A 13596-nucleotide genomic window follows, 5' to 3' on the forward strand; every position below is an offset into this window, starting at 1 on the left:
CTGTTTACATGGTTTGAAAATCTAGAGAGATTTAAATTGAGTTCTGGACTTTTTGTTGTATAGTATAGTATAGTGTGTGTGTTGTGGCTATATGGAAAGGTTGCTACAGTATAGCGATGCTCTGTGTTCATTAGTGTTGTGGGTGTGTGTAGAACCTGGCTGCTGAAAAGACCTACAATAACCTGGACATCACAGTGACCCAGGCTCTACTCCACCGCTCGCAGTACTTTGAAGGAGTTATGAAATGCCATCGTAATGAGACTCTGGAGACCATAGTGGACAGAATAGTCAAAGCCGAGGTAAGATTTATTTTTGAGATTTCAGTGCATCGGGACCCAACACTCATTCTTTGATTCTAATTCCTCAAAGAAATCTCTGCTGCGCTTCCATTGTAAGCGTATAAATGGAGTTTCTTTTCACACTGCTAGATCAGTGTGGTAATCAACAGCCTGCCACAGATGGTTTCTATACATTTAAAGTACTAGTTTAACCAAATATAAGAATGAAAGAATATGAAAAATACATATTTTCATACAAAGAAAGTGAATGTTAATTGTGTTTATATTGTATCTGTCTTGCAGGTGCACAGGCTGGTAGTAGTGGATGAGAACTCAAGCATTGAGGGCATCATCTCCCTGTCTGATATCCTGCAGGCGCTGGTACTCACACCCGCAGGTATAGACGCACAGAATTCCTAATCCCACCTCCCATTTCACTTTTCCTTCTCTCCTCTCCACTCTTCCCCGGACCCCAACTCTTCTCCACCTGGACATCTACCACCCGAGTGTCCCTCTCTGACCCCCTGGCCACAGGTACTGTCACAGCTGCTAAGCTGCTCTGCAGGACTTGTTGGCTTTTTATAGTTACCATACGATAAACATGCTTGATAGCTGTCTGTCACTACAATGACCGAGTGTAGCACAGACAGCTATTGTATGAATATGAACAGACACAATGTGTGATGAAGAATCAATATAGGACAAAAATAGGTTTATGATTAAATAGTAATTGGAATACGGCACGTGCCCTAAGCCTCTTTCTTAAGCATGCTGGGAAAACTGCATCTTCATATCTCTCATGCTGTTTAGCATGCTGTTTCGAATGTCTTTGCTATAAGCGATGCTATTTCGAAAGTAAAAAGGTAATTTAGAGTGATGTTATTTTAATGGAAGAATATTATTTTTCTTTTAATGAGACCTGGAAAAGTCATAAAGTTTTCAAGGAAATTCATTAACTATAAAAACTATGAGAATCTTTTAGTACATGCTGAGCTTTTTTGTGTCATTGTGTTTATGTAGTTACAGATTCATTTTTCTGAGCTCTTTTTTTCACTGTGATGAAAAAATTTGACTTTTTTATGTTTGTTCCTCAATATATCTTTTATCTTTGTGTCACAGGAGGACGCAGAAGGGACAGTGTGACGGAATGATGATTTTAAAGGTACGAGACAAATACGAATTTCCATTCGGAGAACCGACAGCTCCCGCAGGAAGCACCAAGAGACATTTTTAGATCCTCATTTATGGGCAGAAAATTCGAATGATACCATTTAAATCTCCAGCAGTAGGAATGAACGTGATCATACGCACACATTATTCGATGTTCATGGTGGGCCAGTCATCTGAATCTGCCGCTATACTGTACACTGCTTTGAATGCTGGGCATGTTTGCCTAGTTATGCTGCTGGTTTTGATAGCCATCACTGATAGTGCTAATTTAAGAACAGGGAGGAAGTCTCTTTTTGTGTTCTTGCAGGGTCTGGGTTATATCATTGGCACTGGGATCTATTCTTGGTTAAGTGTTTGAAGTGGAAACTTTCCTTAAATTAAGACCTTGCTGAGAGTAGATGTATTTGAGTGTATTGGTTAGATGAGCGATACAGACTTGCAGGTTCTTGATTCTTGTGCAATAAGAAGCAATTGCCATTGTTTTTGTTTGTAAAAAGTTCGAGAACCTGGCAGTAGGTGGTGCAAGTGTAAGGACTGTAGACATTTGGCAGTTTTTATGAATCCCAAATAAAAATAAATTGTGATATTATTTTTAGGACCATTAGGGTTTATTTAGTGTAAATACCATTTCCCCCTTTATATTCTGAGTAACATATACCGTCTGGATATTTTTATTTATTTTTTTGCAGTAAATACTGTACTATGTGTTTTTTTTTATCAGACAGGACAACAAATGTACATAAATTTTTGCATTATTGAGGTTATGAGGGTTGGGGCAGAGTTGTAATAAGCTAGGTTTTGTTCAATGCAAGATTTTTTTTGTTTTGGTTAATATATGATGTGAACAGGTTTCATGAGGTTGCCTTTTATCAAATACTGTATTAATTGTGCCTTTTCACCCCCTATAGATTGTCTATGGAAAATGAATGTATGTACGCACTGTTGTAGGCTGTATTTTTACTGGAACTAAGAATGTCCTATGGTAAGAGACTATATACTGTATACAGAGCTTTATTTTTCTATTGTGACTTTCTATAGTGTTGTTGCTTGTATGTTACCCATCATAAACACTAAAGAGCATGAATATCAAAGCTTGCAGTTGCCGATTGAAATGCGCTTCTTTGCACTTCGGTTCATGTGCTACTATAAACACAAGTGCTCTGAGAACACATGCCGATACTGTTTTATTGGCATGCGTTTAAAAAAAATACAAATCCTCATGTTTGATTGAATTTTTATTTTTCCTTATTAAAACTTCTTCCGTGAAAGATGAAAAGTGTACGGTTGTTCAAACAGAAAGTGAGATTATCATGGTTTATTTTTTATGTGGTTGTGCTGAAAAATGTTGACAATGCGTTTACATGTGTCTAAATTTTATTTCCTTTAAAAAATGGTTTCAAAAACATGAACTAATGTAAATGTAGTATTATGATCAGTAGTAAAAGGCTAGCCACAGTGGGGCGCTGCCCTCACATCCTCATGGTATAGTGCAGTGGTTCCCAACCTTTTTCACTTCAAGGCCCCTTAGTTTGCCACAACAATATTTAAAGGCCCCCACTCACTCAAATTTTTTTCAAATAAAATACACTAGAGCTTGGAATGAGACAGAGATGTATATTCGCTACTAAAATGGCCAAAATAATAAGAAACATCTTGATTTTTGCTTTTTTTAGCTTATTTTAATGCTTGTTGTCCAATTTTTTATAATTTTAAGTCATCTTGAGACCCCCCTGGAAATCTGCTGACTCCCCCTGTGGGCCCCGGCCCCCTGGTTGGGATACAGGGGTATAGTGCAGAGAAAAAAATGTCTCTGCAGAAAGATATTTTTTTGCTTAATATAGATTTATATTTATATTTATATATATATATATGATTCACTGTTTGGTAAGTGTAACACAGTTCATGAGATTCTAAAGAATGACTGAAGATTCATTGGGATACTACTTTTGAAATGCATGGGATGGTGCGTGTGAGGGAAATGTCTCTCTTTCTGTTTTTCTGTCTGTGTCTCACTCTTTCAATTATAATTTTAGTGACTTTCTGGTATGACAATTTTTTTTAACATTTGTTTTGTACTGCCAATACAGTAGTGCAATAGTGCAAATACTTAGGGTTTCCAAACGAAATAAGAATGTAGTGCAAAATTAAAGGTGAGGTGAATACGATGTAAAAAAAATAGAAATAAAATACAGTGTTAGCTAGCAGATAAAAATACACATTTAAATATGTCAGGGCAGTCCTGTGTTCTCCTAACAGGAAAATCAGTTTTGCATTGTTTCATAGTTTTGATAAAGTATTTTCTGCATATATAGTAGCGTATAGGATCAAGTGCAGTTCTGTCTTGATTTTGACTTAAAAAAAAAACTTTAGCTCAAGAGACAGCCATGTTTTCCTCTGTCCACCCATAGTGAGTTTAAGTGTGTACCTGGTTGAGGTGGTCCAGTTTTTTGTCTGTCACTATGTACAGATGTGTAGATGTTTTAGGCACAATATGTAATTTTCACCGCTAGAGGTCGCAAAACAAGAACACTGGAGTAGGTTGATGATGCTGTGGAAAAGTATATTTACTGCAGTGCCAAATTATATAGATCTAGTTAATATTCGTGAATGCCGTAAGAAATAAAGGTGTACAGTATAACCTTTGTTATAACGTAAAACCAAAAGTGTGGCTTAATGGAAACAAAAATAGAGTGAGATGCTAGATGCTACAACTACAGAAATAAACTTTAAATAGCAATAAATTATCAAATGTTTCCATGTTTGTAGTCTGTAGTATAAACACAATTCATGCACTATTAACAATTAAATTTTTTGTTAATACATAGGCCTATTTAATTGAGTTTGATAGTTGCATTTGTAACAAAATATGCATGTTCCCCCCCATACTTCAGAGAGGTATCATGGATTGTAATTGCAACAATATCAATTTTTTTGCACAAATGAAGTGGTTATAGTGTGAATATAGATTTAAATGAACATGTACAATTTTATTAAGTAGTTTAAGAAAAAATGAGTTTCCCCAAATTCATGTCTGTGGTGTAACAACAACGGATGTCGCCCCTTTAAGAAAAGGGGAAATCTATTTGGACTACTTCCTGTGTGTAAAGTTCATTGCAGGTGCTGGTTGATCTAAGTTGTGCATGGTGAGTGCATTCTTTCTTATTTATTTCCTGAAAGTTAGCTAAATGTCTGACAATTCCATGTGACACCCTTTATTAGTGTCCGTGGTGTTATGTTTATAATTTGCAATAATTTTAATCAAAATTTTGATAAATACATACATATTAATATTTCCTAAATGACCCCTGATCTTGAAATCATTATGATGGCAGCTTCCTTTTTTTTTCTGAAAGTTAGCTATGTCTGACAATTCCATGTGACGCCCTTTATTAGTGTCCGTGGTGTTATGTTTATAATTTGCAATAATTTTAATCAAAATTTTGATACATACATACTTATATTTCCTAAATGTCCCCTGATCTTGAGATCATTGTGATGGCAGCTTCCTTTTTTTTTTTTTTTTTTTTTAGAAAAGACTGGATTTAGGCTAATTTGTCTGTGGTGTTATCGTCTTTTTACTTAAAAAATTGAAAACACCACAGATATAAGTGTTTTTCCAAAAACCTGTTAGTGGTAGGCCTATTTCTGGGCTTTATAATGATATGGGGGTCACCAAGTTTTAAATGTTTCTGGAATTTGATTGCCCATAATATTTTCAGCCATAATTGAGATCCCCCTTATCTCTCTTTCTTTCCTCTTTTCTGTCATCATTCATTTGACCGCATCACGCTTTTCACAGGTTTGGTCGCGAGGCAGCAGTGTCTCTGAAGCGCGTGCGTGCACGTGTGTGTGTACAGAAGAGACTGAGTGCAATGTGAAAGGTTGCCTGAGGGAGTTATTTTTACATGTGTGACATTTGTAGGATGAAGGGGCTGAAGATGCGTGTCACGCTCTGGGACTTTGAAGTCGAGGGAACAAATAACACCAACATGCTTGTGGCAGTTACCTTGTGTGTATTTCCCCTTAACATGAATGACTGCGACTGCTTTGTAAACTAGAGAAATCAATCATCATGAATCCTTTACCACCTCACAGATATAAGGAAAAATCACCTTCAATCAGTGATTTCATGGAGGCAAAGAGGTCTTTAATTTGTTTTATTGTATTCTTGATTGTTTGGCAGGAACAGAGGGACTCTAGTAGCTTATTCAAGCGTGACACAACAAGATTATACACTACAGCATGGTGAACACGGTAACTTTGTGTGTGTTTGTATGTGTTGTGCATTACGATGACATACTGGCTAATGTAGCAGCTCTCTTTGAATTGTAAAAAACGCCCAAGGTGTAACAACACAGGATCATTCGGAAACTGGTATGTTTTTTGTGGTATATGTTCTTCAGAGAGTGCTCGTGTTACCTAATGTTAAATACGGTCTAATGAAAGATGTATTCTTCAATTGACTACAGTAAGTTTCAAAGCACTCATATACTATAGTGCAAAGAAAAGTCAATTTATACATTATATGTATATATGGTATATTTATATCACATAGCTTTTCTAAAAAGACATGATAATAAGACATGTATTTTCCCAAACAAAAGTTAAAGTTCATCAAGGTAAAAAATAACCTGTGCAAATAAATCAGGTCAAAGTTTAATTTTCATTTCGGACATTAACGGATGAAAGAAAGTGAAATGCATAAACAAAATAAAGATCCAGAATAATGTAAAAAAAAAAAAATCTGGTGGATATTAGTAGAGAGACAGAATATATTTGAACATATTTGACTTAAACTTAAAATTAATTTAGCAATATTAAAATTAATTTAAATTGTTACCAATTGACATGCTTATAATCTGAACATGAAATCAAAATTGAGTCAAAAGTATCTCAAAAATAACTGACAGTGTTTTAGAAAGGGAATTAGTCCTCCACAATCCAGTGCAAACTTGCTTTCAGCGGCTTATATGATTCTGGTATGAAACCCACACTGTAAAAAATACTTTGCTGCCTTAAAATTTTTTGTTGAATCAACTCAGATTTACAAGTCATTTAAACTTATTATTATTTATCTTGACTAGAGATGAGTTGTCATAACTACAGATGAGTTGTTATAACTAATACATTTAAGTTGACTTTTCTCAACTATATTTTATAAGTTGTGACAACTAATTTCTGTTGACATGACTCAAAGTTTTTTTACAGTGCAATTTTTACCATCCAACTATTTGCTAATGGATTAAATCAAGCTCCACCTTCTTATTTATGTTAAGTATATTGTTTGATTCTGAAATATAATACAGAAGTAAAAAACAAAAAGTTGTGAATGTTCATGAAAAAAAAATAATTGTTAAACTACAGCAACAGTGGAATTGACTAAATTAAAAGAAATATTAACATTCAATATATCGCCACACATCTAGCAGGCAATTACAATTTATAGACGTTATAATCTTTATATTTTTTTTAAGCAGCATTAATTCAGAAAATTAGGATCTAAACTGTAAAAAATATATATTTTCGCACTTAAATTTTTAAGTTTAATCAACTAGGATTTATTTATAGTCATTTTAAATATCTTGAAAAGATTTGCTTTTACTTATTAAATCAAGTTGAATTTGCTTTAGTTATGTCAACTTAAATTTTTAAGATCAACCAACTTGAATTTACAAGTCATTTTAACGGTATTGACTAGTGATGAGTAGCCGTAACTTATAAAACTAAGTGCGAAAATATTTTTTTTCACAGTGTAATATTGCTCCAAATCCTTTAGAGAATCAAAAAAAAAATTTAAATAAATCCTAAATTATGTTATAAATGAAATTTTTATGATTAAGGTACCTAAAATAAATAGATAAAATTAAAATGAAATAGCAATCTGTTATGAAAACATTTCAGCAAATGTAGCCAGTTAGTGTGTCGAAGAAAGTCGTAGTTGTAAACTAGAGACAAACAGCATCTATTGTGAGCAGACACACCGCTTACTATATAAGCGTACTTGTTTTCTATGCTTCAATTTTCTTTTGTTATTGACCACGCAAATACATACAGTACAAACATGGCAGTTCCTTTACACATGTAGCCTACAACATGCCAGTTTATCTGCTTTGTTAACATGGTTGAATAAAATACTATACATTTTAGATATCACATGATAAAATGAACACAAAAGGTATCCATAAAGGGCTACAAGGAACATTGACTTGTTACAGATGTAAGACCTACTAAAGGTCAAAGCGCATCTATTTTTCAAATGTTTAATAGCACCCCATACAATGACACTGTAGAGGAGATTTTGTTTATAAAAAAACAATGCTACATCAGTCCATGCATACATTTAGTAACTTTCACCTTGTAGGAAAGATGTAGCTGTTGCCTCTCTGTTGTTCCAAGTCTAATTCTGGTTCCACATGAACCGGAAAGCAGCCAATGCAAAAGCACCAAAGCTGGTTTTATAGCACACGCTGTGTGAAGTTGCCCATCTCCATAAGTCTTGCACTTCAATGTTTCATTTCCTGCCTCCTAATCATTCAAACGTGTGGCAGGATTTGTTTAAGCTTTTTGATTTAGGAACAAAAATAAGGCAAAAACTGTAAACGCCAAATCCAAGGTACACAGAATGGATTGGTTTATACCGGACCAAACTGATCCCTAAATGTTTTATAAATAAATAATAAGTATAGTAAAGAACCATCTGGACAACTGGGGAGAGGCTCGTGACGTTCTGCTCACATTTCACATAAAAATAAAAAACATTGTACATTAGGCTACTTGAAATGTGCTGTCAGGAACGCAATATGCAGAACAAAATCGTATAGACCCTTTTACTGTTTGTACACAATGATGACGTGGCAGCGTATGCGCGCGCATTTAGGCAACGGAAGTATCGTAAGAATCAGCAGTGAAGCAACACAAACAGTAAGTTATTTAAAAAAAATTGACTTTATCAACATTTTCAACACAGCTACCAGATCCGTGTACTATAGTGGAGTGGATAGAAGACGTTAGCAGATGGCCAAAAATAAAGTTGCCAGATACATATATACGTATATTAGTATATTATATTTGAGCAACCAAACGCAACAACCAGACAATTTGATGCTGGGAAACCGTTTTAATAAACGTTCTGAGTTGCTACCACTGTATAACCAATGGGGAATAACACTTCTTCCGTTGCCCAAATGCGCGCGCAGGCTATTTGATCACGTGAGCTGTAAAAGGGTCTATTGTAATATTGCATTTTGATTTTTTTTAAACAAAATTAAAACTATTTTGTTTTTGGATTTGCATCTGAAAATATGACTAAAAGGGTTTATGCACTGCAAAACAACTTAAAAAAGTAAGTTACCTGGTAGCCATAAACTTAAAAAATATTAGTTGACGCAACAATTTTTACACTAATATTTTTAAGTTGAATTACCTCAAAATGTTAAGGCAACCAGGTAACCCAACAAATCCTTAATTACAGTATAAGATTCCCCATTCTTTTAGGGCATGCTAAGTGTGATGTCACTACATACATCCTCAAAATGTTTGGCATGGCATATTCTTTTTGAAGAAAGCTTTGTTGGTAATCTAGCTACTATACAAAACAACATTTAATAGAAGTTTTACGAGTTAGGATTCACCTCACATTAATTTTGGTGGTCCCCATCAAAGGTTACTGATTGTCAATGACATTACGGTTTTTATATTATTGGTTTATAAGCCTTGCCTTATACTTTATCCAATGATACAAACCCAGAGTTTCCCATCTCCACCTCTGGAGTTTAACCGCTTTTTCATTCTGAAGGCGAAGCTTAATACAACACATGCTGTTTATTTCATCTTCTCTGAATGTCTTCCTTGTCACAATATCTTAAAGCTTTTAGCGATTTTAAAATACTTTCTTCTTCAAAGCCATTTACAGGTTGGTTGATGATTTGAGCAAAAAGGCATGTTTGAAGTCATCGAAGGATTCATCTTCTAATCAATTTCCATCCAGGACCTTCTTTAAAACCTTCCCCATGTCCACCGTTTCCAAGACATTTCTTCATTCTGTTTTGTCTTTCAATCCTCCAAAATTATACAAGTACTGTACACTAATCTCTGATCTACACTTTACATTTGTTAATAAACATGCAGCGTGTCAGACAATCAGTTTGAGATCTGAACTCATTTTGCCAGTTATTCTCTTTAACCTTATTTCTCTTTCTCCATGCCCTTGCTTTCACGGCAACGTGTTCATCTTCTGCTTTTCTGTCTTTTGTGTTCGAAAGAGGATAAAAGAAAGACTTTGTGGGAAAGAAGCTTTGAAGAGGTGCAGTCCTGGGACATGGATGTCTTCTGGGAAGGAGGAGGGGGTTTAGACAGATAGGAGAAGGAATGTATGGAGGGAAATAATAATCCTCATTTTTGAGCAAGATAGGCTCCTATGGTCAAGCCAACGGCCCCAAGAGCGGCCAGACTGAAGACCGTCACTATTGATGACCAGGAACTGCGAAACACAGAATCTCTTTGTCGACCATACAGCTCTACGAATGCCTCCTGATGAGAAAGAGAGAGAGAGGTTTTATTACAAGATTGCATTTAATTGAGTTAAACATATAATTAGTGGGGCTTCTAAAGCAAGCATCACTTTTACACCTCTATTGCTTAGTGATTCCACAAACCACTGACTTTAAGTAATAAACGTGTATTAAACTCATCCTGCATACCTTAAATTAGGCAGTTTATTGAGGAAAGTTGGCTATTCATTTTCTTAGTGGCCAGACTAATGCTTTTTATAATCGTCTAGTGCACAATAAAATAGGTGAACAAAATCCTTTGGACATAAAAGTAGGGAGGTCTCAGGATGAGAATATCAGACTAGTAGGCTCTTTTGACTTGGGCCAGTAAGCAACCCTTATAGCAATACGATAGTGGTGACCTTTGAATGGGCGAGCATTTCTTTTCAGAAATGTTTTAAATGTTTTTACTTAAAAAAATAAAATAATAAAAACAACAGATGATGTGTCCTTAAGATGATGGTTCTCAGAAACAATATTAGTCATCAAAAATCTATAACCAGGAGCATCAGTTTGTGTTGAAAAGTGGTGGGGACAAAAGATTAGATGAAAAAACATTACAGCAGGATGGGAAAAATAAAAAATATTGAATAACTGCGCATCAAAAATTGGCAACGCATAGGCTAAAAATACTCAGCATAAAACCCTCAACAATGTCGAATGCACATGTAACAGTCCCTACAACACAAGCTCAACCGAACAGTGCCAAAGCACCATACTGCATAAACAGCAGCACGTAAAGTCAATGATTACAATGAAATTCATTACATATGTAAAAGAAAACACACAAAAGCACACAACGCAAAATGTGTCCCTGGACCACAAAACCAGTCAAACACTGCAAAAAATGATTTTCAAGAAAAAATGTTCTTCTTGTTTTCAGTAAAAAATATCTACAAATTTTTCAATCAAGATGCTTTTTCTTTATAAGCAAAATGAAAAAAAGTTTACACTGCAAAAAATGATTTTCAAGAAAACATTTTCTTAGTATTTTTGACTTGTTTTCAGTAAAAATATCTATAAAAATTAAGATGCTTTTTCTTGATGAGCAAAACGACCCAAGAAAAAAAGTCTAGTTTTTAGACCAAAAATATCAAATTAAAGTGATTGTGTATTAAACAATCTGCCAATGGGGTAAGCAAAAAATCTTCAACATTTTTCTTAAACCCTAAATTCAAGAAAAATTTGCTTACCCCATTGGCAGATTTTTTTTGCAGTTTTTTTTAATCACTTAAATTTGATATTTTTGGTCTAAAAACTAGACTTAATTTATTTTAATCTTAGAATTTTTAGATATTTTAACTGAAAACAAGACAAAAATACTATGAATTCTTTTTCTTGAAAATCACTTTCTTACTTAGTATTTTTGTCTTGTTTTCAGTAGAAATATCTAAAAATTCTTAAATCAAGATGTAGAAAATAAGTCTAGTTAAAACAAGCAAAATTATCTGCCAATGGGGTGTGAAAAAAATATCAAATTATTTTCTCACCCTATTGGCAGATATTTTTGCTTATTTTAATCACAAAGCCACTTAAATTATATATTTTTTTGTCTAAAAACTAGACTTATTTTCTTAGGTCAGTTTTCTCATTAAAAGAAAGCATATTGATTTAAGAATTTTTAGATATTTCTACTGAAAACAAGACAAAAATACTAAGGTAGAAAGTCATTTTTGCAGTGTAAGTTGCAAAGGTATTGCTTGATATTTTCAGAACATTTTAACCAAATGCTTTCAAAAAGTGGTGGGGACAAAATCAGCCATTTCAAAAAGTGGTGGGGACATAGCCCCAGCGTCCCCAGTGTAAATGACACCTATGTATATAACCGCTTTAAAGTAATTGAAATTAAGTCAAATTAATATTAATAAAAATATAAAAATAAAAATATAAATTATTTAAAATGTATAATTTTTTATAATATTAATAAAAAATATATAAAAATTTGTCAAGGTCATATAGCTCAAAGCATGGTGCTAGCTACACCAAGCTTGTATCGGTACAGGAGAATGCTGAATGTGTAAAATAGATCTAAAATATTTCTACCACGTACAATAGGTCAAATAATGTGATTATGGTTAGTGATGGCCAAATGAGGCTTCCTGAACCACTGAGGCTTTCCAGCCCATTGGTTCGCCAAAAGGTTCAGTTACTCGAAGCCTCATGAACAGTGTGCTCTCTAGTGACACCTGCTGTGGAAGCAATGTATTGCACACAAATCTATTCATTCTGAGCAACCAAATTTTCATGGTGTGGGCTTTATCTATTGCCTGTGTATTAAATAAAGTATTTTACTCTGCTTGTGTTAACCTATGTACACACAACTCATACAAACACAACTTTGTGTTAAACTATTCAGTAGTTCTTTGGGTTATTGATAACCGTGAATGCCCCGAATGAGTGTAAATAAATTATTATGAGTGCAGTGCTGACTGGGAATGCAATAGTGCAATGCTTATTGAACTGAGGGGTGCAATAGTGCAATGCTTATGGGACTGGAAGTGTGAAACAGCAAACTGCAACACGGAAAAGTGTTTACTGTTTTTTATTTAAAACAAAAGTTTTTTAACAGTATTTGGATTGAAGCGGTTTCTCTTTTTAGAAAGCTCCTCTCAAACCTTAGAAAACACCCTTTCACAGGGCACTGATGATGCTGGACAACATAAGACGGTCAGTGCCAGCTTATACAAATTGGGATATTGGAGCTTCTGTTTGTTTCAATATCCCAATGGATCCTCAGTCCTAGTCTAGTCTTATAATAATAATAATAATAATAACAGCAATACTATATATAATAATAAAACTAATACTAATATAGGCTATATATATCATAATATATATATATAGCAAAATAATTACGTTTTATAGGTATTAGAACTAGATATATGCTAATTTACTCTAATGATCTACTTTCCTAGGCTATGTATAATTTACTCTAATATAATCGTCTAAACTAAGTGTAATATAATATATAATACAGGCTATGATATATAATGATAACTATACTACAAACTCACTACAAACTCCACTACGTACAACCAACACCTCAACACCAATGCAAACGTACTGCAAAACCCACAAGAGGCGCGAGTTTCGAAAAAATTTTATCCGGAGGCGATACTCAAAGTGAAGCAATGACGTATTCAACAGAAAACGAGGCCTCGTTTGTCATCGTCACGTGATTTTCACGGAAACGATACAAGCCTCGAATCGGGGCTTCATCTGGAACGCCCCTTTTTGCTCGACACAAGCTCCGGAGCTTCGCTTCAGATGTCACATCACTAATTATGGTAATGTTCATAAAATAATGGTATATTCTGCTAAAGAAATTGCCACGTTTTATTTTGTGCCACCATATTTACTCATGTAACTACTCATGTAACAGTCTTTAAATGGGGAAAACATGAAAGTGTTTTATGGCTTCTAAATTAATCCCTGTTTGGATCCTAAGGAATAAATGGGACTAAGCTACATGCTAACACATTCACGACGCGCTGTTTTCCTTTAAGTGCTATAATTGGGTCCCCAGTGCTTCTATTAATCTGGAAAATGTGAAAAAGATCAACCCAGTAACTTAGTTTTGGTAAACCATTCTCTTCAAT

The 13596-nt window shown here is 34.3% G+C and overlaps 2 protein-coding genes across 8 annotated transcripts in view; one reads left to right on the forward strand and one right to left on the reverse strand.

The window, feature by feature from the left end:
• The window catches only part of prkag2b (protein kinase, AMP-activated, gamma 2 non-catalytic subunit b), a 36458-nt gene extending 33731 nt beyond the window's left edge, over positions 1–2727 (forward strand). For 5 of the 7 annotated variants that reach the window (XM_065268239.2, XM_065268250.2, XM_065268259.2 and 2 more), the window contains 3 exons: positions 153–299; positions 582–675; positions 1398–2727. In XM_065268239.2, the coding sequence (XP_065124311.1) occupies positions 153–299; positions 582–675; positions 1398–1429 (273 nt within the window). In that variant the 3' untranslated portion in view covers positions 1430–2727. Of the gene's footprint in view, positions 1–134; positions 300–581; positions 813–1397 lie in introns of those variants that run through there. The other 2 variants (XR_010532458.2, XM_065268268.2) reach the window with 2 other exon arrangements.
• A 6304-nt stretch (positions 2728–9031) lies between these two features.
• bcl2b (BCL2 apoptosis regulator b) overlaps positions 9032–13596 on the reverse strand; it is a 57824-nt gene continuing 53259 nt past the window's right edge. Inside the window, exon 2 of the mRNA XM_065268301.2 lies at positions 9032–9977. Coding sequence (XP_065124373.1) covers positions 9840–9977 — 138 coding nt within the window. The 3' untranslated portion in view covers positions 9032–9839. The remainder of the gene's footprint in view (positions 9978–13596) is intronic.

Source organism: Paramisgurnus dabryanus, chromosome 6 (assembly GCF_030506205.2).
Source record: "Paramisgurnus dabryanus chromosome 6, PD_genome_1.1, whole genome shotgun sequence".
Lineage (NCBI taxonomy): Eukaryota > Metazoa > Chordata > Actinopteri > Cypriniformes > Cobitidae > Paramisgurnus > Paramisgurnus dabryanus.